Consider the following 21,918-nt stretch of genomic DNA (forward strand, 5'->3'; position numbering starts at 1 on the left):
TTTCACTGCTTTTCACTTTCCATGTCTTTATATGTCACTGCAATAAATCATCTCTACTCTCTCCATAGTATGTACTTTGTCTTTCTCTCCGTGCTAAAGCCACTGCTGAATTTGCACACATGGACTATGACAATAATTATTATTACAGTGGTGTTACATTCAGTGGTGAACTGAAGGGCTGCCCCAAGACCGAGTATACGATAAGTAAAGATTATTTTAAAATGTAAATCATGTAACTGACACTTTTCAGTCCTAGAAAAAAATTATTAAGACTATTTAAAAGGGTACACCGAAGAGTGTCAAGAAAGCAGGATTACTGAGCATGCATCAATTTATAGTAGTAAACAAACAAAGTGACTGTAAAGAGTGATTGGCCAGTTGTATGGAGATGAGATTGTAGCCAAGCATTTTACTTCTCCTTCTTTCTTTTCCATCCACCTTTATTGCAGACAGAGGAGAAGCTTTAACTATTATGTTGGACTGTTAAAAGTGGAAGTCCACCTTTAAATTTATTACTTTGTGTTTTCCAGTTATGACCTTTAAGACCACGCTGGTGCAGGGCACTCTAACTACAACAAGGTAATTGGGAATAGATGCAAACAATGATAAACAAATATCAAGTGGAGGGAAATGAATTCGCTTTTTTATCTTTTTGAGTTTGCCCCCTTCAAATCTTCCTCTGCTGGAAGATGAAGCCAAAGTTTCTAAAAAAGTCCTTCACCACATCTAGCTTTTAGCAAAGCTGATGAGGAAGTGGATGGCTGCCCACATGCATTGAAGAGATTGTATGTAAGTGTGAAATGTAGTCCACACGTCTTAAGTGGAATTTATACAGCACCAGTACAAAACAATGATTATCACATTTTATTAATTTCTACTAATAAATATTGATTTTGCTTTGATTTTGCTCTGTTTATTTACTTTCACATTCAGGCAGTTTTTTTTTTCACTGACTTTGTAACAGCACCATTGGTGTTACTGGTTGCCAATATGCTGCAGCCATTATGCTCTTACAATTGATGTGGACATGGATGTGCAGTAAGTCTTTACATTTGCCCCGCCCTCTTCCAGTGAGGACAGTGAGATTAGTGCAGCATGTGCAGACAACATAGAGAGGTTAACACACTCACAGCCATGAGAATTGTGGGTTTCTTTTTTCTACTCCTCCTCAAAGGTAAGCTGAGACGTTATTGTGTACTGCATGTGTGTTAAATTTATAGAAAGACTGTTTGTTTTTACTTATTATAAATATTTTAGTCTAGGATAGATGCTTGCTTCTCTAAGCATCTTGTAGACATCTCTGTGATGTATCCAGTTGGAATAATTTACTGACAATATTTACACAAAGGCCTATGATTAACCTTCATGCCAAGTTTTGGTTGCTAAATTCCTGCTCAAACAAACTATTACTTTTAAAAGAATATTCTATATAAGATTTGCCAAGTGGGTAAATGGTATAAACTGAGCAATTAGCTGATCTGGGCTGGCAGTAAAAGAGGCAGCCCAGATCAGTCACGAGTGCAGCTTTTCTTTGTGGCTTGCATAAACTGACAATATGGTTGATATTTGTAACTATTGTCATCTTACTGTCCTTCCTGGATGATAAAATACGCAAAGTAGGAAATTTTGCTTTTCATTTTTGTATTAAAAAACTCATTTCTTTCAGGTGGAAATGCCTCCAGTTTAGAGAGACAAGATTATGGTACAGAACAAACACTTCAAAACTTTTTTGCTCTGTGTTTGCCCTGTGATGAGCTCGCAACCTCTCCAAGCTGTGCCCTATACCCTGCCAGCCCCATAGTGACAATGAATTGTACAAGTGGATAAGAACATAGTTAGATGTTATTAACAGATGATGAAATATGAATAATCTAATAGATGTGTATTGTTTGTTTATATGTTTGTTTTTTGCCAGATGGAAATGCTTCCAGTCCTGAGCTACAAGAAATTGGAATGCCATGTAAGAATCTAATTATATAAATATTGTGTAATCATTAAACTTTCCCATTTCTTTAGCCAGGCAGTGTTTTTGTTGTGGATAATTTTCCTGACTAAATAAAGAAAAAATAGTAGGTACACATGTACTTGTGAGCATTTTAAATGGATTTGATGCCATAAAATATAGCTGCTCCTCCCAAGGTAAATATACTAACAGATAAATACATTAAACCAACACTTACCAAATACCATATACTGAAAAATGTGGAAAATAACATCCCATATGTTCTTCTTTCAGTTAATTACTTGGCAGAGATAAAGAATCCTGAAGATATTCCGATCTTTGAACGAATGCGAAGTATGAAACAAAACCTGCAAAACTTCTTCTTTTTCTTCTTCTTGTCTTTCTTCTCAATCTGTCTAATATTGTAGACTGTGAGTATACGTGGAGACTGAACCAGGTTATTGTTTTAATTCTGGGTTGAGTGTTTATGCCTGTATTGAGTCAATAACAACTTGCTGAAACTTATGCGTTTAGAAAACTTATTTTTAAATGAAGACTGTTTTTAAATTTAATTGTCTGCTCAGATCTTCACATTTACAATAATTTCATTAGAGAATTGATTACATATACATGCTCAATTCAGGCCTTTTTGTGACCACAAGCCCCTAGATCCTGGGTTACATTTGTGATCCCATGCTTTTCATGGCTTGTTAAAAGGTTCCTGAAGCAGTCTATACGTACCCACAGAAGTGTTGTTCTGTTGTTCATTGACACCATTAGCTCATAAGCATTAACATGGATAAACATGAAGTTTGAAGTCTCGATAACCACCAGATCACTGAAGTGCTTTTTGAAAGCAAATTTAATTAGCATGGAAGAGTGGAAGGTGGAATTTGTTTTTTCTTTTTCTTGCAGGAATTTACTCTCTAATGCATTATATGTGTATTCATTTCAGATAGACAAATGGACACAGATGAAAGTTGCAGTTCTCAGGCTGTTGTAAACTACCTGAACCTAACCCAAGACAGTCACAAATACACTCTGAGCCGGCCTGTTAAATGCCACAATCATCTTACATGGATATTTGTTGAAATGAAAATTTTTGCCATCCTAGATGTGGTAAGTTATTTTTACTGTTTTGTTTATTTTTAATGACTGCTCTTGTTTTTAATGTTATTTCCTCTGTAGCTGATTAAAAGGATCATAGCAAACCATCTTTTTCAGCTACATTCACGGAGCTGGAAATTTTTTAAATACTGCATTTCAGTCTGGACAATTTAAGTCAATTAATTACTGTCATTTCCATCTGTATGTGACCGACACCCCCCCCCCCCCCCCCCCCCCCCCCCCCTCTCTGACTACATGGAAAGTTGTTGATTAAGTCAGAAAAGACATGGAACGGGGGGTTGTGGTGGACTCTGGTTGCACAGTGGTTTGCGGATGAGTGTCTTTTGTCCTGTCTTCCTTCCCTCACCCCCAATCAGTCGTGGCAGTTAGCTACAGCTATATAAATAAAATTGAACTGCATTAACCGTATGCCATTAGCCATCAGATGGTGTGAGATGGCACTGAGAAAAGCTCAGCTTCTCCCTGAAGTAACACTGCTCAATTTCTTTGCTCACAGAGAGAAACTGATCAGACCTTCATTTCTTACATTTGGGTTTATTTGGTGAGCCTATTCTTAAAAATACATAATTTCTCACTCTATTGGTGAAATTAAAAGTATTATTTTTAAAATGACATTTTCATCTTTTCCTCGCTTTTTTTCCCCTCTACTTGTACCTCGTCTCTCTTTTTCTCATTCCTCTGTGCAGAGATGGGACAATGAGCACATTTGGTGGGATCCAAATGAGTTCTGTGGACTTGATCATATATTAGTTCCAACCAAGCTTTTGTGGATGCCGGATCTAACTATTGAAGAAATGTAAGTTTAATAAACACTCACTGATTCACAAACAGTCACTACCAAAGAAATTTATTGTTTAGAAATGACAAAAGCCTGAGACATTTAGATTAATTTGCAGGGAAAACATACATTTTCATCAAGCTGTAACCTTTCAGTCATCAGATAGCTAATGGAATAGAAAATATAGCTAATGAAAAGGTTAGAAAAAAACAATCTTTACCTGAGACATTAATTTTGTCTTTGAAACTTTGAATCACCATACAAAAAACAAAGAGGGAATATGATGCAATGATCACAGTGCATCCATTGTCTTGAATGTGGTGATTTTGTCAGACATCACTGCTTTGCAGACAAAACTGTTTAAGTCCTCTTTGTTCAAAGTTTTTACCGGTAGCATCCTTCTTATTATTAATAATAATATTATTAACTATCCACTATCTCACCTTGTAAGCCTCTTGAAATCTCTCTCAAATGTAGAAGTGATATTTTTCAGGTCATTTTCTTCTGTAATATTCTCTTCTGTGCTGTATCTGCTGTATGCAGCAGCCTTCAGACAGTGTAACTGCTGATTTTAAAAAATATCAAAATGTGTTCGAACTTCAGAAATTAGACTTTGGTCACCCTAGTTTATTTTTAGTTCATAGCAGTTTAAAGCAGCGCAGTGAGTAACTAAGATGTGGCTAGATGAATCTTCCATTTAAGCTCCTCCCACCAGTAGCTAGTTAGCTGTTTTATGCTATAGATACTAAAAAAATACCATTCTTATACATGAGAGTTTTTTGTTTACATAGTAGGTGTACTTAGCTTGTTACAGTCCGTAACAGATAATATACTATTTTTAGTTACCATAATCTAATTTGTTCTCATTGGTTACTCAGGACAGAGAAGGACAAAGCCTCTCCAAGTCCTTATCTCAACATTAGGAATTACGGTTGGGTTGAATTTAGGAATGATCAGGTAGTGCTAAGCACCTGCAAGATGCACGTGTACAAATTCCCCTTTGACATTCAGAGCTGCAACCTCTCCGTGAAGTCTATCATGCACTCTGGTGAGCCCATAACATTTTGTTTGCATGTGTTTTCAATGGTCTGATGAGCACACAGCATCAGAAACCACAACATGTATTCCTTCCTTGTTGGACTGCTCACAGTTATTTTTATATTTCACTACAGATAAAGAAATTCTGTTATTCTACCAGGAAAACAGTACTTTGATCTCAGAGTGGTCTCGTGAGGTGATGCACACACAGTACGAGTGGCTGTTCATCAACATGTCAGTCACCAACAAAACTGTTAACCATTTTGGCTTCAACCAAACTACGATTATTTACACTGTAAGTATTGCTAAAAGCAGAATAAAAAAGTTGTTTTTCAATCGGGTACATTGCATACTTTAGCCACACTATGATGACTCATGTTTCTACAGCAAATAAAGGATATCACTATCCATGCTGCTGCGGTTTAGTAAGTTGTAGAGCAATGCAGTGTGCTTGTTGCCAAGTTAGTTGGTTCAAATTAGCAATGATATATTTCAGATAAATACACTTTATTAAGGGGGGGCACACTCTGGCGACAGTGGGAAGGAAAAACTCCCTTTTAACAAGAGGAAACCTCCGGCAGAACCAGGCTCAGGGAGGGGCGGGGCCATCTGCTGCGACCGGTTGGGGTGAGAGAAGGAAGACAGGATAAAAGGCATGCTGTGGAAGAGAGACAGAGATTAAAAACAAGTAGTATTCAGTGCAGAGAGGTCTATTAACACATAGTGAGTGAGAAAGGTGACTGAAGAAGAAATACTCAATGCATCACAGGAATCCCACAGCCACCTACACCTATTGCAGCATTATAGGGATGATTCAGGGTCACCTGATCCAGCCCTAACTATATGCTTTATCGAAAAGAGAAGTTTTAAGCCTAATCTTAAAAGTAGAGATAGTGTCTGTCTCCTGAATCCAAACTGGAAGCTGGTTCCACAGAAGAGGGGCCTGAAAACTGAAGTTCTCCCCTGAGTTCTCCCCATGTTTGCATGGGTTCTCTCTGAGTACTCAGGCTTCCTCAGTCCAAAGACATGTAGTTAGTGGGGATAGGTTAATTTGAAACTCTAAATTGCCCATAGGTGTGAATTCGGGTGTGAATGTGAGAGCGAATAGTTGTCTGAGTCTATGTGTCAGCCCTGTGACAGCTGGGATTGGCTCCAGCCTCCCCGCAACCCTGAAAAAAATAAGTGGAGGAGAATGGATGAATGGATGGATAGTCACTTTATTAATATACATAAATTACTCATATATATACTTCATTTGTAAAAGAGAGTGTAGGTGTACAGAAATGTTCCTTTAAATGTAGCATAACAATGGTGACAGGAATAATGCTAAGATCTTTGCAAGTCAAAGTTACATACCAATCAAACGGCATTGATTCTCAGAGAAAGCAGACATTGTTAACTACCAAGTAAAATAACTGAATGTACAGCACAAAATAGATGGATGGAAGGCCTCAGGGCAAATAATCTGCAGGTGATCTCTACAAACTACAAGTTGCATCAATCAACAAAAATATATAGCCAGTCCAGACTGAGGCAGCGGCGGCATGTATATGACTCCTATAACGGTATAGGGAACAGCTGTGCAAGGGAGGGATGCTCAGATAGAAGATGCTATTTATAATTTATAAATAAATATAATACAGAAAAGGGCCATCAGATTAATACATAATGCAGGGTACAGGGATCATACAAATAGACTATTTTTCAAAATGCAAGCTATTAAATTCCAAGACTTAGTGGAGTTTAAAACAGTGCAAATAATATATAAAGTAAGAAATAAAATGCTTCCAAAAGAAATCTGTAAATTGATTATAGATAGAGAAGGTGAGTATAACTTAAGAGGGAAATGGAATTTAAAAATACAAAGTGTTAGAACAACTTTAAAAAGTTTGTCTATCTCTATAGCAGGAGTTAAATTATGGAACAGTCTAACAGAAGAAATGAAAGAAAGTAACAACATAAACCAGTTTAAAATGAAATATCAAAAACACATTTTTAACAAATATAAGAATGAAGAAAACAGGGTTAACCCAGGGCGGTAATGTTGCTCGTAATAGTGTTTTAGTTTGTTTGTCTCATAATTTGTCAATCTGCAAACCGTCAGTCCTCATTTATATGAAAGTAACTATTCTGTGGTGGGGCTTGTTTATTTGTTTTGTTTATTTGTTTATTTGTTTGTTTTGTTTTTGTCTTTGCTTTACTTTTGCTTCATATGTTGTTTGCTTAATTTAAGGCTAAAAGAAAATTAAATCAATGAGAGGTAAAATTTGAGGGGGTAGGGACTAATACGTGTATACTTCTGAATACTCCTTTTCAAACAAAAGAATGGAATGATATTTTGTAATGATTGTGAAGTCACATGTTTGAAATAAAAATGAACTGAACTGAATATAATATTCTTTTTGCTACTGCACATTGTCACATAATCTTTGTTTATTGCAGCAAAAAAAATGTTTGATATTGTTACTTGTCTTTCTGTGGCTATCTTGTTAGCATATGTATAGTTACCTCTATCCAACATAACCACCTGACATAAAATTTGGCAGATTACCATGAAGAGGAGATCTGTACTCTACATTGCCAATTTCTTGCTGCCAGTCCTCTTCTTCTTGTTTCTGGACTTGGCTTCTTTCCTGATCTCCGACAGTGGTGGCGAAAAACTCGGCTTTAAGATCACTGTCCTGCTCGCTGTCACAGTGATGCAACTTATTCTCAATGAGATTCTGCCCTGCTCTTCAAACAAGGTTCCACTTATAGGTAATGCAGCTGAATCTATCCTTTGTTTGACTGTGCATAGTGCACCAGTTTTACTGCAGAGTTGAGATCTTTTAACACTGAGCTATTTGTTTTAAAACACAATTAATTTTAATAATGACCAAAGCAACCAAAGATGTACTGATCCACCCGCAAAACACTTCAAGCTGCTCATCTCACTGTAACAACAAGTAACTTTGCTGACTCAACACATTATGTGTCCTTGTGATTACTGGGATTCTGGCCTTCACTCTGTGCTCCAGTCTAATTTCACTTCAGTTAAGTTCTGCTGTATCACATCAAAATACCAGTACACAGCCAATACAGTTAGTGCTTTGAGCAGTCCAATCATGTCAATTATACATCCCCTGGCATTTCACATAAAGGAAACAAACTTACCAGTATATGAGTGTTTTTGTTATTTTTCAGGGCTAATTGTTGTGCAAACCTTAATAAGTCATATCTGTATGATTTTAATACTCTACTCTCAAAATGTTGCACTCTGAAAAGGAAAAGAATAAAATACAAATTAAAAAACTGCAAAATTCATACAATGTTTCTTTAGTAGATACCAATAGCAGTTTTTAACTTTAAAAAATGGTTATGTGCTGCTGTAGACTGTTGGTTAATCTGGCTTACAGACTCAATAATTATTTACTTCTCCATCTTATTGATGCTGTCTGCTCTCCTCAGCAATCTACTGTATTGGAATTTTTGCTCTCATGCTGCTCAGCCTACTGGAGACAATGTTGGTGATGTATCTGATTGAGAAAGACTCAACAGCCCAACACAATGAGACAAATGAGGACCAAAGCCTGACTGAGAGATGTGGGGAAAAACAGCGCAAATCCAACTTTCAGTGCTCTTTTAGAGGTATGCTGTCCCATAGTATCATATAAGCTTATCATACAAACCTCTATTACCCTTGCAGGCTTGTATGTGTAGGTACGGTTTACAAGCTCAGACTGTTTCAGAGCTTACTATATACTGATTGTTTGTATCATTCTAATGATGTGGCGTTCTGTATGTCCTTTAGACATGACAAAATTCATTCACTGTGCATCTGTCTATGATGCAGCTACTGATGAAGCACCACCTGTGACCAAAGAGGTTAGATTAAAGTACAACAGCTATTATAAGCATGGAAGAAATATATCCCTATACTGAATGAGAAAAAAATTACATTATAAGGCAAAAAATGTTTATTGCATGTAGCAGCAACTAATAGACCATATATGGCCTAAAACCTTGTTAATTGCCTTTCTACAAAACCACATTAGGGTAGCACCAACAAACTGATGGAGGTGTCATTTGATATGGAAAAGATCTCAGATGAGCTGGAGAAGATTGAGAAAACTGTGAATCTGCTCAACAGCAACGAGAGCAAAGAGGAGAAATCCGGCTACTGGACCAGAATGGTTAAAGTCATCAACAGGGTTTTCTTAATTTGCTATATCATAGCAGTTACTGTATTTATAGGAACTATGTTTTCATTGTGGAGAACTGCTGAAGACTAGTATCTCTAAAGTCCAATGAAATAACAACAACAACAATAATAATAATAATAATAATAATAATAATAATAATAATAATAATAATAATAATAATAATAATAATAATAAATATTGCCGATTACATGTACTTATGTGTGGTCTTTGTTCACACCTGTAGTTCATTTCCTTTTGATTAAACCAAGGAATAGGCCAGTTAGGTCAATTTTGTCTCATCTGATGCATCTAATATTTACTGACCTGTTATACATTACTGTATGTATTACACTCTTTTGATGTGAAATGCTCAGTTTATTCTTCAAGTACACAATGAATTATTTAAAGTCTATTGTTTTGTAAGTGTAGCTGACAAATCGAGTTAAAAGCTCATCTGTGGGACTGTAAAACAATGTAGCTACTGCTGCTTTATGTGCACATTTACAACTGTATGCTCTTTTAATGCGTAGTCATTATGTCTTTCTATAACAACCAAAAAACCAACCAGGAGCATGTATCAAAGGTGATCAAATGAAAAAAATAAAATAAATGGAAATTGGAATGTACAATCAGCGGTCTTTATGAGGTACACTTGTTTAACTGCTTGTTGTTGTAAATGTCTAAATAGCCAATCAAACATAACCAGCCAATCAACCTAGCACCTTTGGGATGTATTGAAACATTATCACATCATGGATGTCCAGCTGACAAATCGACAGCAACTTTGTCCTACTATCATGTTAATATGAACCAAAATATTTGAGCAATGTCTAAATGTGTGTCACAGAGAATTAAGGAAAGTGTTCCTGTTGAGTGTATGTGTGTGGGTGAGTGTGCAGTCCAGAGAGATCTACCTCCACGCTGTAAGCTATCCAAAATGGTAAATACTTTTTCTTCTTTCTTCTTCTTCTTCTTCTTCTTCTTATATAATATATTTTAAATTTGGTGCAGTGTTAGACTATTGCCAATTTCTAGAAAGTTGGCATTGATAAAACATTGGTTCTGGCTATTTCTTGATGTTGTATTTTAAAAGTTGCAGGTGGTAGAATTTTATTATTTGTAAATTTACATTTACAAATCACAATGTAAATTTTCACAAATTCTGAATTACAGAATTTCTCAACATTCAATTTAATAGCAATGCCTGGTGAAAGATATAGTAGATCATTTGTCTTTGGGCTCAGCGCTAAAGGGACTCTTTCATTAATTCTTCCATTAGAAACGCTGCACAATTGCAAAACTTTTCATTAAAGCTTCCTCTTGTACAATCAGTTTAAGCCTCTTAATTTCACATCTATGTAAATTTAAGAGAAGATGCTGAAGTTTGGGTTCTTTTGCACTTGAGGGATGTCAAGAAGAGAAGCATGGATTGACACATCAAATATAACTGCCATTTCTATTGCCCCCACACACTAACTATTTTAATTTGTTTATAATTATTACTCACAATTTATATTTTATTTAATAATTTCATATTATCATATTCATCATTTATAATTTAGTATATTATGACTTTTAAGAATAAGATCAAAGATAGCACTGGTTGCAGTGCGCTGTTTCCTCCGTTGCTACAGGGGGCGCTGTTCGCTTCAGTATCTCCGTATTGTCGCTCAGTTAGTGACGTGGATTTTCATTGAAGCAGTCAGTGCTGCCAGAAGCAGTTTCTCCAGCCTTATAGAGCTCTCCTTCTAACGCATTTTAACCACATTTACAAGGTGAATCCGTCGCTCTCTTTCGTCGTGTTTCACTTTTTAACACAGTTGTGCCGCAGCTGTCGAAACAGGTGAGCAGGTCGCGTAAAATGTTCACATTGCAGGGTTTTCCTGTTGCTAGTTCAGAAGTATCTGCAGTAAAAAACTACAGAAACTGGCCACTCATGTCAGTATTTCTTTGTGACAGTCCTTGTGATGTGTGTTTACTCACCACAGACTCCAGGATGAGTAAAAACAGCAAAGTGTTGAACCTGAAGGATAAAATCAGTGGGAATGAAGTGGACCTGAGCTTGTGTAATCTCACTGAGGTGCCAGTCAGGGAGCTGGTAAGTTACTCAGCTGCTTCAAAGCATACTGTAGTTTTACACTCACCGTTACTCTGCTGTGGTTTGTTCCCATTTCTGTTTCTTGGTTAAAATGTCTGTTAAATAATTACCTGCCACTAATGTCAAACTTGACTTGTAATGTGATGTTTTCCAATAGGCCTTGTTCCCCAAAGTAACAGTTGTGGACTTATCTTGTAACAACATTACCTCCCTTCCTGTGAGTATTGAACACTCAGATTAAACATTTTGTTTGTTTTTGATCAAGTTGATGCTCTTAATAATACAATTTCTTGCAAAGACTGTTTGTTTGAGAAGTTTTAGAGGTCAAAATTATTTTATCTTATTAGGTAATTGATCATCTTCAAATGTTTTAAGTATTTCTTTGTCTTAGTTACTTTTTCATTGTTTTAAAAAGTAGTCACTCTTGCTTTAGTGAAGTATTTTCAGTAACTTACATTTTCTGAAACTCTGGGAGCGACAAGTTGAATTACATGCATGCATTCAAATGTCTTAATGAATGAGCTGGGATGTTTATAACTGCTGTGTGTCTCTTTGACTGGGTTATCCTCCTGCAGCCAGAATTCTGCAACCTGACCCACCTAGTGAAGGTGGATCTGAGTAAAAACCAGCTGACCGGTCTCCCAGATGACCTGGGGAACCTGGTGAACCTTCAGCATCTAGACCTGTACAACAATAAGCTGACAAACCTGCCAGTGAGCTTCTCTCAGCTCAGGGTGGGTGTTCTTTGATAGATGTGCATCCATTGTTTAAGTTAGCCTCATCCAGCAGCCTTAGCTTAGCATAAAGAGCTAAATTCATAGCCAGAGTTTGACCTACTGGATGTAAATCTCCTAAATCTCAGGAAGACGCTAGTATATGTTTCTAAACAAAAATCCTTTGCTTTTTTGTTAACCTTTGCTGCTGATAACTTGCTGTTTTCTTACTTTGTAATTACAAGGTGTGAAGCGTGTGGTTGTTGAGGTTCCCAAGCTCAGTTTTGGCTCTTTCTGTGTGTGTCTTTGTGTTCAGAGTCTCAAATGGTTGGACCTAAAGGATAACCCACTGGAGCTTGGCCTGGCCAAGGCAGCAGGAGACTGTCTGGATGAGAAACAGTGCAAACAGTGCGCCACTAAGGTGACAGAGAGAATGACGAGTCAGCAAATTGATGATATTACCATAAATGCGTCCAATACTAAAGATCGTGGGGGTTTTTTAGGTTCTGCAGCACATGAGAGCCATTCAGGAGGAGGTCGATCATGCTCGAGAGAAACGACTTTTAAGAGAAAAAGGTAGGCAACATAATCATTCGAGAACTTCAAAAAAGTAATAACTAGGAGAAAAAAAGCTATTTTAAACTAACAAGTTTACTGTTGCATTTGGTTGAGAAAACTGTTTGATACATTAAAAGAAACTGATTTGCAAAGTGGGGTCATATCCTCCCCAAGTGTTACAGGAACATATTTATCCTGTGTATCGTCCACACAAACAACACATTTTTGAAGTTGTGTGAAATGTAGCGGAAACTTCATCTGTAGCTTTAAAAAAACAAATGCAGTGGAATACAGTGAAGTTAAGTATTTCTTACTGAGATCCAGGGTTGTAGAAATTATGAAAACGCACATTTAAAATGCTCTGCGTATAGTAAGGAAACTTAGTTGTTATCAACCATTAGTATTCACACCGATTGATGTACATTAATGAAGCACGAGTCTCATTGTGCCCTTGGAACAGACTATAAAAGGATTTGAAAATGTTGACTGAATAAAAATGGAGGATTATAGAATTAATACTACAGAAGTGCTATTAAAACAAAAAACCCCATAAAACAGGAAAAATAATAATAATAAAAATAAATAATAAATGAATGAATAATAAAAAATAATTCTGATGAAAATGTGGGACTTTGAGGGTGAATTCTATCACAATTAATATTGTTCTTACTATTAAAACATTGTGGTTAAAAGTTGCAGTGACACAGAATGATTACATGTGTAAAATAAGACTGCTATTACGCTAGTTTATTTTTACACAGGCACAAGAATGTTATGTTCCTAGTTGGGGGTTTAAAACACAAAAAGTCTAAATAGTATGAATCTAAAAAGCAGACATCAAGACAAATGAAACAAGGAAAACTATACTTACGACTTTACTGTAAAGTGTGTTCATGAATTCTTTCATTCAGTCATGCATTGCTCCACCACTCAAATCTATCATTGTTAAAAATCTGAGTTTTCAGTTAGATAAATGTATTTAAAGGTTAGTGCAGACTCGCACAATAATTTTGTGGGTTGTTTTTGTTCTGGATTATTTGAAAAAGTATCGCAAACAACAGACTGAGAGGATCGTTGTTAATGGGAGTCTTGTTGCCGCTGTGAAAAGAAGTAAATGCACTTCATCTCATTTATGGACAGCAGGAAAAAGCTCCCTGAAATACAAGCTTATAATGTCCCAGCAAGAATAAATCTGTGTAATTGCATCTCTTCTGGCCACATTTCCTTCATCCTTTAATCAGAGCTGGAGAGGAAGAGGGAGGCGAAGCAGAGGGAGAGGGAGGCCAGAGAGAGGGAGGCTCGCAAACGGGAAAAGGCAGAGGAGAAGGAGAAGAGGAGGAAAGAGTACAATGCTCAGAAGGCAGCACTGGCTGCACAAGAGCAACAGAAGAAGAAAAGTGAGGAGAAGAAGAAGAAGAACGGACAGGCAGCAGGTGGTAAATCTATTGAAATAGAAAGTATTCGTATCTATGTTTGAAGACTTTATTCAGCTTGTAACAGGCCTTTTCTTTTTTCCTTTTTCTTTGAAATGCACAAATCACTCAAAGTGGTCAGAAAATCTTTTATTTCTGGTTTGACGAGTCACTCTGATATCAAGCATGTGTTTCGTTACAGCAGATAAAAAGGTCGCTGTGGAGTCTAAGCCTAAACCTTGCCGTTCTGTCATTGGTCTGATCTTCAAGCTCCTCCTCCTGCTGCTTGTGGGATTGGCTGGAGTCGCCGCTGTCTGTCACCTGACTGACCTGCAAAAGGAAGCTTTCTGTCTGCCGATAAACGCCGCAGTGGACGACGGCCTATCCTGGGCCAAAGAGCAGCAGATTGTGCTCAGACAGCTGGTGCAGAATCTGTCGACTGCAGCGAAAGAGTTTCTCGAATCCACACAAACATCTAAGAACTAAATACTCAAGCCTCCATCAAAGCTCAGAGCTCCAGGTTTTCCACTATCACCTGTGAACCAAGGGATTTTGTGTGTTTGTTTTTTAAATATGAGAAATCATGAGTCTCATTAAAATGGGTAACCCTGCATCTCCTTACCATGTTTGTGATGCTGGGGAGGTGAAAGGTCTGTACAGATAAATGACAATGGAACAGGTGTGAAAACCATCTTAAATTCCTATGGAATTGTCTCTCTTGTACCCTCTTTGTACTACAGTGTGTTTTTTAAAAAAGAAGAAGAAGTAATCATCTTAAATGTCTCCCTGTCAACCATGTTTTGCACTTTGACCAGCAGCCAGCTGGTTTGTTTTCTGTGCATTACACGGAGCACAGGCTGTATTTGAGAGACGTTCAGTGAAGTGTCAGGGGGCCCTGTCTGTGCTGCACCAGTCACATGTTAGCTGCCAGTCACAGTTGTCCATTTGCCAGTGTTAGATTAGGCAGTCTGAGCATGTGCAGTAAAAGCTGTGTCAATACAAAGCCTTTCCAGCCATATAGTCAACCCTCCTTAATTTTGCACTTTGGAGTCCAAATGATAGAAGTGGATTTTATGTTGTCACAGCTTATATCCTCAGCCGGCAAAACATTTTCAGTCACACGAATACCAAAGATATCAGAGGTAATTAAGAAAAAGTGTCGGTATTATCCAGCAGAGAGCAAAATCTCTTGTTTAGTACATCCTGTTTCCTGCTAAAGTTGCTTAACCACAAATCGAATCCCGTTTAATAAAAGAAAAGGGCAATTTCAACAGCACATCTCGGTTTTTCTGCATAATAAATAAATGCTGCTGTAGTACGTGCAAGAAATCTGTCTGCACAAATAAATAAAGTGTAATTCATTACTTTGATGGTGTATGAATGTCATAGGAAGAGATCTTTATCAATAGGAAAGGATGGCCTCCATCCAGTGGCCCAACAACCATCTTCCAAGATTGAATTCGATGTCTTCCATTTCACTATAAAGCTCTGTTTCCTTTATGTGCGTTTATAATAAAAAAAAAAACAGCAAATCAGAAAACAAACGTTTACCTTGAAAGCTCAATGTGCAAATTTAGAAATACTAAATAATTTCAGTTCTGATATAAATTAAAGCTCAGCCAATGCTGATGATTCTAATACAACAGGTCATTTTAAACTTGATAACTCTTTTTTTTCATAAATCCTGCACAGATTGTATCATTTCATAGATTTTTCCTGCTTCCCAACTGTGAGTATTTATCGCAGACCTAATTTTTCAGTAACAATGTACAAACTGTAAATTTGTCTTTAAACTGGACTACCAATAAACAAGCTTTGCTACTGTCGCAATAAATGAATGTTTAATTCAGATGCAGCGGTGAAGGACAAATAAAACTCATTCAGATATTCTGTTTCAAACATCTTTAGTTGTGAATTTCATTCATTTTCACTTTATTGAAAGAGTGGTGTGCTGTTTTTAAAAGCGTGGCATGTCTATCTATGTCTTTCTAACCCCCAAGACTGCTAGTTCAATGTGCATATTGAATTAGCAGTGTAAATAAAAAGCCTTTTAAAAAAAAAAATCTGTTTTTTTGTGTAATTTTCCTGTCGGCATAATTAAATGTGCTGCAAAACATATTTGGCTCATATATTGTTTGTGACAGAATAACACCTTGGTGACAAGAAAATGCCGTCAATAGGTTCAGGTCTAGTTTTGTCTTTGTTAATGTAAAATATAGTGTTCAGTCTCTGCACTGCCATTTCATGACATTAGCTGCAGACAATAAATAAAGGCAGGACTTGTACTATGCATTTTTTTTTAAGTTCCATCTCTCCTCTGCTAATTTGACGTATTTCAGCTTTAGCATAGCATTCAAAATAGTGTTGAGGTGGTGCAATATGGAATAGAAGAAATGGTCAACATCCTGGTCATTTATGTAAACGCTGACACGTTTCTTTAGTTATAACCCCAACAAGTTGGATAGTTGGCTTCCTGGGTTTTGCAGTTTGGTGAAATGTTTAACGTTGTTGTAAAATGTTGTGAAACATAAAGTACTCAGGTGATGGAGAAAGTAATAGAGAATCAGTGTGTAATGAGCCTGAATGTAGCTTCTCTGGAGCTTCTGACTTTATTACATCAATGTGACAAACAGGTGGAGCTCATGTGATTATTTGGTATGTTATATGTTAAAGCACCAGGATGGGCTTGGTGGTGAAATGCAGCTTAGAAGGTCAAAAAAGAACTATAATGCTCATATTCAAGTTACCATTGATGATCATTGTTAGTGTTTAAGAAAACATCTTGATCCACTTTTACAGCTGCACTAAGACACCTCAGAGGACTCTGTGCTGTTAGAGCCATTCTCCAAAACTAGACTAAAACTAAACTAAACGAGCTAGAAATTGCAAACAATACCACAAACATTACTCAGAATGCACTCCTTGGACAATTGAAACCTGAGACTATAAACCACCTAATATGACCAACAAAGCGTTCCGTTTTAGCTGCCGCTGCCATCCATTAGCTTTTTGTCTAATACGACCATTTTGTGTGAATGAAGTCTGGGAAACCACAACAAATAAGTTTTTAAAAAAAAGAAAGAAAATGGGTGGAAAGTGCCTTTAGTGGCGGTTCGTGTTTCCTAAATCTGATTTTCCAAAATAGGGTTGGAAGGAAATTCAATTAAAGGTTTGGTGTCACAACTGAAGTTAATGTAGCAATTCTTCAAAAAAAAAAAAGTACCTCTCAGTTCAAGTCTAACAAAACAAGACTGAAAGAAATCATTTCAGTCTTGAACAATCATTCAAGCAGCCACACTGCAATCTGCTTTTCGTTAGGTCCATGTTTTTGGGAGAATTACTTTTTTTGAGGGTAATTTTGAGAAAAAAAAGTACATTATATCACCTGTTTTGGAATTTCTATATATCTTTTCCCTATTTTAAGGGCTCAGAAGTAATCCATTTTACAGCTCCATGAGGCCTGTTCCATCATTATTTAATGACAAATTAGGCAGATAAATCTGGAGTTCATCTGGAGTTGATTTCAAGTCTTAAACTTGATGGGGAAAAAACCTTTCACAGGTCAGCAATCAACAGATGTCTTTATAAAAAAGGAAATCCTGACAGTTTAAGAATCATCTGGATTGTATTCTTCAATAGCCCAGTCAGTCACATGATCTGAACCCAGTGTAGCATGGTTTTCAGTTACTGAAGGCCGAAAGACCCACAAAGAAGCAGAAACTGAAGGTGGATGCAGATGAAAGCGTGCATTTCAATCACATCTCTGCTCTTTGATATGAAATCCACTGTGGTTGTGTACAGGGACAAAAATCACAAATATGACATGTCCAAAAACTTATGGACCTAACTGCAGAACTCCCTTAAGGTGTAGACTAGCATTAGCTTGTATCACACTTGTGCTAATATCACACAGTAATGATACGACTTAACTGAAGTTGATGAGGAGAAGAGGAAAATTTTAATTAGTTTGTTAGTTACGATCTTATATTCTGCCCTTCTCCCCTTTTCTGGGAGGCAGTGGGGAGGTGGAGCGTACAGCCCGATCCGGCGGGGAGGTCTGGGAAGCCAGATTGGGCGCCCCCCTTCCGGCTCTCCTCTCTGCTCTCTCCTATCTTGTCCCTTTTGTGTTACTTCTCTCTATCATCATTTCTACCCCTTTGAAGAATTTAGGCTCCATAAATGCTAAAGAGGTAAGTATTATTTCTCAGTTGCAGTGAATAGATAGAAAATAAACTGTAGGAAACTAAACAGAAGAAAGGAGAAGAAAAATAACAGTTTAACATAAACCAGTGACACGCTCTAGGGCCTGATCAACCCTGGCAGGGCCTCCTTATATGAGGGGGTCTAGTGATAATGGCCGAAACACCCGATGAATCCAAGGTCCACTACTGACGATGTGTCCTAAACTTTAAAATGATAATCTAGATCAGATCTCTAATCCCTAAACCTAACCAAGGAAGGAAAATGGCAGATTAGCCTGGGTAAGACCGAAAGTTGAGGCACAGAACGATGTGTACTGCTGGTAAAGTTTCTGGGCTGCCTTTCCTCATGACAGCCATCCCTCAAGAGTCTCTCCATCTAAAGCAATGCATCAGGGACTGTAACATCTAGTCCTTTTTCCTGAATCTCAAGACCTCATGAATGTCCATTGTTGACTGAATAGGAGGACAGTGAGATTTAGGAGTATGAAGTATGAAAATAAACATGGCAATAAAGCTCCCGCAGCTGGCATTTAATGTTTGACACCAACCAGTTTTCAGCAACAAAATTGAGAAAAATATGTGACATTAAGAGGAATATGAGACTTTAATGTATAAGAGATGTGTAAATAACACATTAGGCTGTGGTTTTTAATGGCTGTGCATCAGTAAGTGGAAAAAAGCTCTTAATTTCATTCTGGGGACAGAGTGAATAATTAAAAAGAAGTAGCGCCTAATGCTGCTGAAAGCTGGTGACTAAAACCATCAGTTTGGTCCAATTTGAAGTTTAGTTTCAAAAAGTCAGAACTGGTCAATAGAAATACTGAACCAAACATAAAAACATCACCTTTCAATTTTAAGTGTAAAGCTTCTCCAAACAAAGGACACCAAAGATATTAACTTGGTTTATAGATAGAGAAGCACAAATCTTTGCATTGGCAAGTGATTTCTAGTTTGCTAAGGTGGTACGCAATCAATATAAAGTGAACCAGCTCCACTAAAAACATCAGCCACAGCATCTTTCATTTCATTTTACTCCTCGGGTCGGAGATGACAACGGTTAAATCAATGTCTCGACTACAGTACACGATTTGATACGTGAGGATGAAAGTTTGATGTCATATTCACACCTATGCATTTGTTTTTCAACAGTGTTCAGGTTACAATTTGCAGGTTTTTTCCTCCGCAAAGTCCAACATCCAGCAAGATCACACCAAAACCACCAAGACGAATTCCACAAACCTGGTGAAGCGTATCCAAAAAGGAAGAACCCATTCAACTCTATTGTGAATCTGGATTTCCTTATTTAAAATTGTATAATGAGGTATGGCTTTGTCCTTGTCTGCCTCTGTTTGTCTTATAATCAGAATTTTTTGCCACTATGTGACAGAAAATAACATTTCTTGTGACTCGAATACAGAATTCTGTTGCAAGTTTTCAGATTCACATGTCATCCTGTCACATCATCCTGCTTCACAAGCTGAAGTCTTTAGAAGGTGAGTGAGAAGCTCAGTATAGAACCTCACTGTGAGAGCAGTTCAGGTCCGCTGCTGCAGGTCTGTCTGTAATCTCGTTCCTTCACGTGAGCTGCATCGTCCAGCAGCTTCGTCCGAACGGACTCATCTACCGTCAGCTCGAGTGTCACCTCTTTAAACACTGCACACTGCGACACCTGCAGCAAGCAAGACTTTGTATTGAATTCCCAAAGAAAAGGTTTATTTTATAGAGCATATCCACAATTCCACACAGTGGGATCTGGTTACCTCTTGGAAGTGGAGCTTCTTGAACATGGTGATGCTGACCTGGTTCTCCAGCCCGATCTTTGCTTGGAACTTTCTGACTCCGAGTTTGGTGACTCCTGATGGAGGAAAACACGCTAATCACCACCATAAAATAACTGTTTTTTACAAATGTAATGTAAAAACTGTACTATACTGTCTACAGTACTTAAAAAAAGGCTGAAAAAATCTTTCATTTCCATACAGAAATCTTTAAAAGTCTGACAGACTGTTCTGGCTGCCTCACCATAGCACATCATCATACGTGTCACCTCCTTTCCGATGCCCTTGCCTCTGTAACTGGGCTCTGTTAAAAAACAAACAATAAAAACACTTCTTCTTTATCACAGAATCAAAACAATGTAACAACTGAACAAAAAGTCTGCACCGAGCATGTAAAAATGCACTGATTGCTCTCTTATAGATGTTTTTAAGAACCTGCTATCATGATCTCCAGCTCAGCCAGCGAAGGGTCTGTTGGATCAGTCAGGAAGATGTTGACATCTCCCACCATGCACTGCTCCTCCTCCACACTGGGGTCAGCCCACCGCTGCTTGTCCAAAATTATGAACGTGCACTCTGGAAAGGCAACATAAAAACACACAAACACAATGAAAATGCTTTTCTTGGCATTGCTTTCCTATCATGTCTACTGACGGCTCCTCACTGTCGTCATCTTCCCTCCAGCTCTTCTGCATGTCGTACTCCTGATCCAGGGTCAGCGGCTCTGAAGCGGTCAGCTGCTGCAGCTCCGGAGACTTCATCCACTCATGATACCTGGATGAAGTTAAACTCACTAATAAAGACGCCCAGGAAATATGAAATAACAAAGACAGCTGGTTACTATGATCAAACTAAATTACTCAGAAATTGAAACATTTGCTGTAATAATAAAAAATAAATAAATAATGGGTTGAGAAAAATCTATTATTGCCAGAATTACGGTAATTATGAACTATATGTTTTAATACAGATATGATATGGGAGGTACTTGTGATTTTGCTGTGAAAAAGGCTATAATAGAAGACAACTGTGGCAGATATGCATCTTGCTTCTGGCTCAACCTGTTCAGGAGTTCTCCAGCTGGCTATGTCAATAAAACTGCTGCATGACAAACTATTTAACTAACTTTTACAGCCACACTCACATGTAAAGAAGCATCCGATGGAAAAACAAACGATGAGCTGAATGAGAACTCAGAGAAAAACATCTGCATGACTGTGTGGCTCAGTCATTTTATTTCAGTGTTATATGACAGGTTATCTCTAACATTAATTTAGGGGGATGACCAGTTTAGAAACACTCTTATAGTGCAATACATCTTAACGAGTTGCAACACAATAGTTAATAGTGCAAAAGCAGAGAAAAGGCTAAGATTATGCCTCCTTTTTCCAGGTTTCACACTTCGCAAAGCCTTTGAAAGACCACGTATTTGATACCTCTGCCTTAAAACATACTCTTTACTAAAGACAAATAATGTGTCATTAAGCAGTAAATATGACCTGAACGGATTAATCTTTATTCTTTGTATTGCCTTTCCTTGTGCAGTTGTAAATGCTATTGTAAACAAATGTTTTATACTTAGCACTAAAAGACTGTCACATAAAGAGACACACACATTGTAACAAAATGTGGTGATAAGAAGAGGAATAAAAGGGGCAGAGGACAGTAAACAGCTGTGATGCGGGGATCGCTTCCACTAACAGCTGTTCACGTTACCTGGGCACGTGGTTTACGTTGTAAGGAACCAGCACGACTCTGTGTCCCTCCAGTAAAGTGTTCTCGTTTATCTTCATGGCATCAAACCGCTGATGAAGCTATAATAACTTTAAAAGCGATCCACGTTTCTGCTCAGACACCGCTTCCGCATACACGCTTCCTGCAGCTGCGCACAGGAGTCACACAGACAGGAGGCGCCACCTGCCGGACAGGATTAGGAAGCACGAAAGGCAGGGAGGTTTTGTTTTGTTTTTGCAGAACTTTATTTGAAATTGTAAAGTGAACAGTCAATCATTCCAGTTCAGTTTGTACAGTAGACATTCAGGGCAAATAAGAGTAACAATAAGCAATACAATGAAAATGAAAATAAGAGG

The 21,918-nt window shown here is 37.6% G+C and overlaps 3 protein-coding genes across 5 annotated transcripts; 2 read left to right on the plus strand and 1 right to left on the minus strand.

Moving 5' to 3' along the window:
- Positions 1 to 1,134: 1,134 nt before the first annotated feature.
- On the plus strand, positions 1,135 to 9,157 carry LOC146663892 (5-hydroxytryptamine receptor 3A-like). Its single transcript, XM_085415174.1, has 13 exons — positions 1,135 to 1,174; positions 1,667 to 1,813; positions 1,916 to 1,960; positions 2,237 to 2,296; positions 2,898 to 3,061; positions 3,567 to 3,611; positions 3,757 to 3,866; positions 4,727 to 4,896; positions 5,021 to 5,181; positions 7,433 to 7,643; positions 8,334 to 8,511; positions 8,693 to 8,750; positions 8,921 to 9,157. The coding sequence occupies exons 1-13, from the start codon at positions 1,135 to 1,137 to the stop codon at positions 9,155 to 9,157; spliced, it is 1,626 nt and encodes a 541-aa protein (XP_085271300.1).
- Positions 9,158 to 10,744: 1,587 nt separating this feature from the next.
- On the plus strand, positions 10,745 to 14,459 carry lrrc59 (leucine rich repeat containing 59). 2 transcript variants are annotated; one of them, XM_085416834.1, is made up of 8 exons: positions 10,745 to 10,910; positions 11,056 to 11,165; positions 11,323 to 11,382; positions 11,741 to 11,899; positions 12,195 to 12,299; positions 12,382 to 12,454; positions 13,678 to 13,869; positions 14,054 to 14,459. In XM_085416834.1, exons 2-8 carry the CDS (start codon positions 11,064 to 11,066, stop codon positions 14,332 to 14,334), a joined length of 972 nt encoding a protein of 323 aa, XP_085272960.1. In that variant the 5' UTR covers positions 10,745 to 10,910; positions 11,056 to 11,063; the 3' UTR covers positions 14,335 to 14,459. The 2 variants fall into 2 exon arrangements, with proteins under 2 accessions (XP_085272960.1, XP_085272959.1); XM_085416833.1 differs by having other exon boundaries at positions 10,748 to 10,910; positions 14,051 to 14,459.
- Positions 14,460 to 15,378: 919 nt separating this feature from the next.
- On the minus strand, positions 15,379 to 21,709 carry nat9 (N-acetyltransferase 9). 2 transcript variants are annotated; one of them, XM_085416835.1, is made up of 6 exons: positions 21,545 to 21,709; positions 20,493 to 20,602; positions 20,264 to 20,404; positions 20,073 to 20,132; positions 19,811 to 19,905; positions 15,379 to 19,719 (listed from the first exon to the last, which is right to left on the minus strand). In XM_085416835.1, the coding sequence occupies exons 1-6, from the start codon at positions 21,619 to 21,621 to the stop codon at positions 19,570 to 19,572; spliced, it is 633 nt and encodes a 210-aa protein (XP_085272961.1). In that variant the 5' UTR covers positions 21,622 to 21,709; the 3' UTR covers positions 15,379 to 19,569. The 2 variants fall into 2 exon arrangements, with proteins under 2 accessions (XP_085272961.1, XP_085272962.1); XM_085416836.1 differs by having other exon boundaries at positions 20,493 to 20,621; positions 21,545 to 21,699.
- Positions 21,710 to 21,918: the final 209 nt, after the last annotated feature.

Source organism: Rhamphochromis longiceps, linkage group LG8 (assembly GCF_057381845.1).
Source record: "Rhamphochromis longiceps isolate RC_006_pf linkage group LG8, R_longiceps_female_GT1.1, whole genome shotgun sequence".
Lineage (NCBI taxonomy): Eukaryota > Metazoa > Chordata > Actinopteri > Cichliformes > Cichlidae > Rhamphochromis > Rhamphochromis longiceps.

What these genes read in the sequence shown, in the direction of transcription:
- LOC146663892 (XM_085415174.1), top strand. Translation starts at nt 1,135, where the DNA reads ATGAGAATTGTGGGTTTCTTTTTTCTACTCCTCCTCAAAG. An exon ending in GATCTTTGAACGAATGCGAA is followed by an intron (nt 2,297 to 2,897) that starts GTATGAAACAAA and finishes TATTCATTTCAG; the next exon opens with ATAGACAAATGGACACAGAT. An exon ending in CACCACCTGTGACCAAAGAG is followed by an intron (nt 8,751 to 8,920) that starts GTTAGATTAAAG and finishes AAACCACATTAG; the next exon opens with GGTAGCACCAACAAACTGAT.
- lrrc59 (XM_085416833.1), top strand. Translation starts at nt 11,064, where the DNA reads ATGAGTAAAAACAGCAAAGTGTTGAACCTGAAGGATAAAATCAGTGGG. An exon ending in ACAACATTACCTCCCTTCCT is followed by an intron (nt 11,383 to 11,740) that starts GTGAGTATTGAA and finishes ATCCTCCTGCAG; the next exon opens with CCAGAATTCTGCAACCTGAC. An exon ending in ACGACTTTTAAGAGAAAAAG is followed by an intron (nt 12,455 to 13,677) that starts GTAGGCAACATA and finishes TCCTTTAATCAG; the next exon opens with AGCTGGAGAGGAAGAGGGAG.
- nat9 (XM_085416835.1), bottom strand. Translation starts at nt 21,621, where the DNA reads ATGAAGATAAACGAGAACACTTTACTGGAGGGACACAGAGTCGTGCTG. An exon ending in AACGTAAACCACGTGCCCAG is followed by an intron (nt 20,603 to 21,544) that starts GTAACGTGAACA and finishes AACTTCATCCAG; the next exon opens with GTATCATGAGTGGATGAAGT. An exon ending in GCTGGAGATCATGATAGCAG is followed by an intron (nt 20,133 to 20,263) that starts GTTCTTAAAAAC and finishes GTTTTTTAACAG; the next exon opens with AGCCCAGTTACAGAGGCAAG.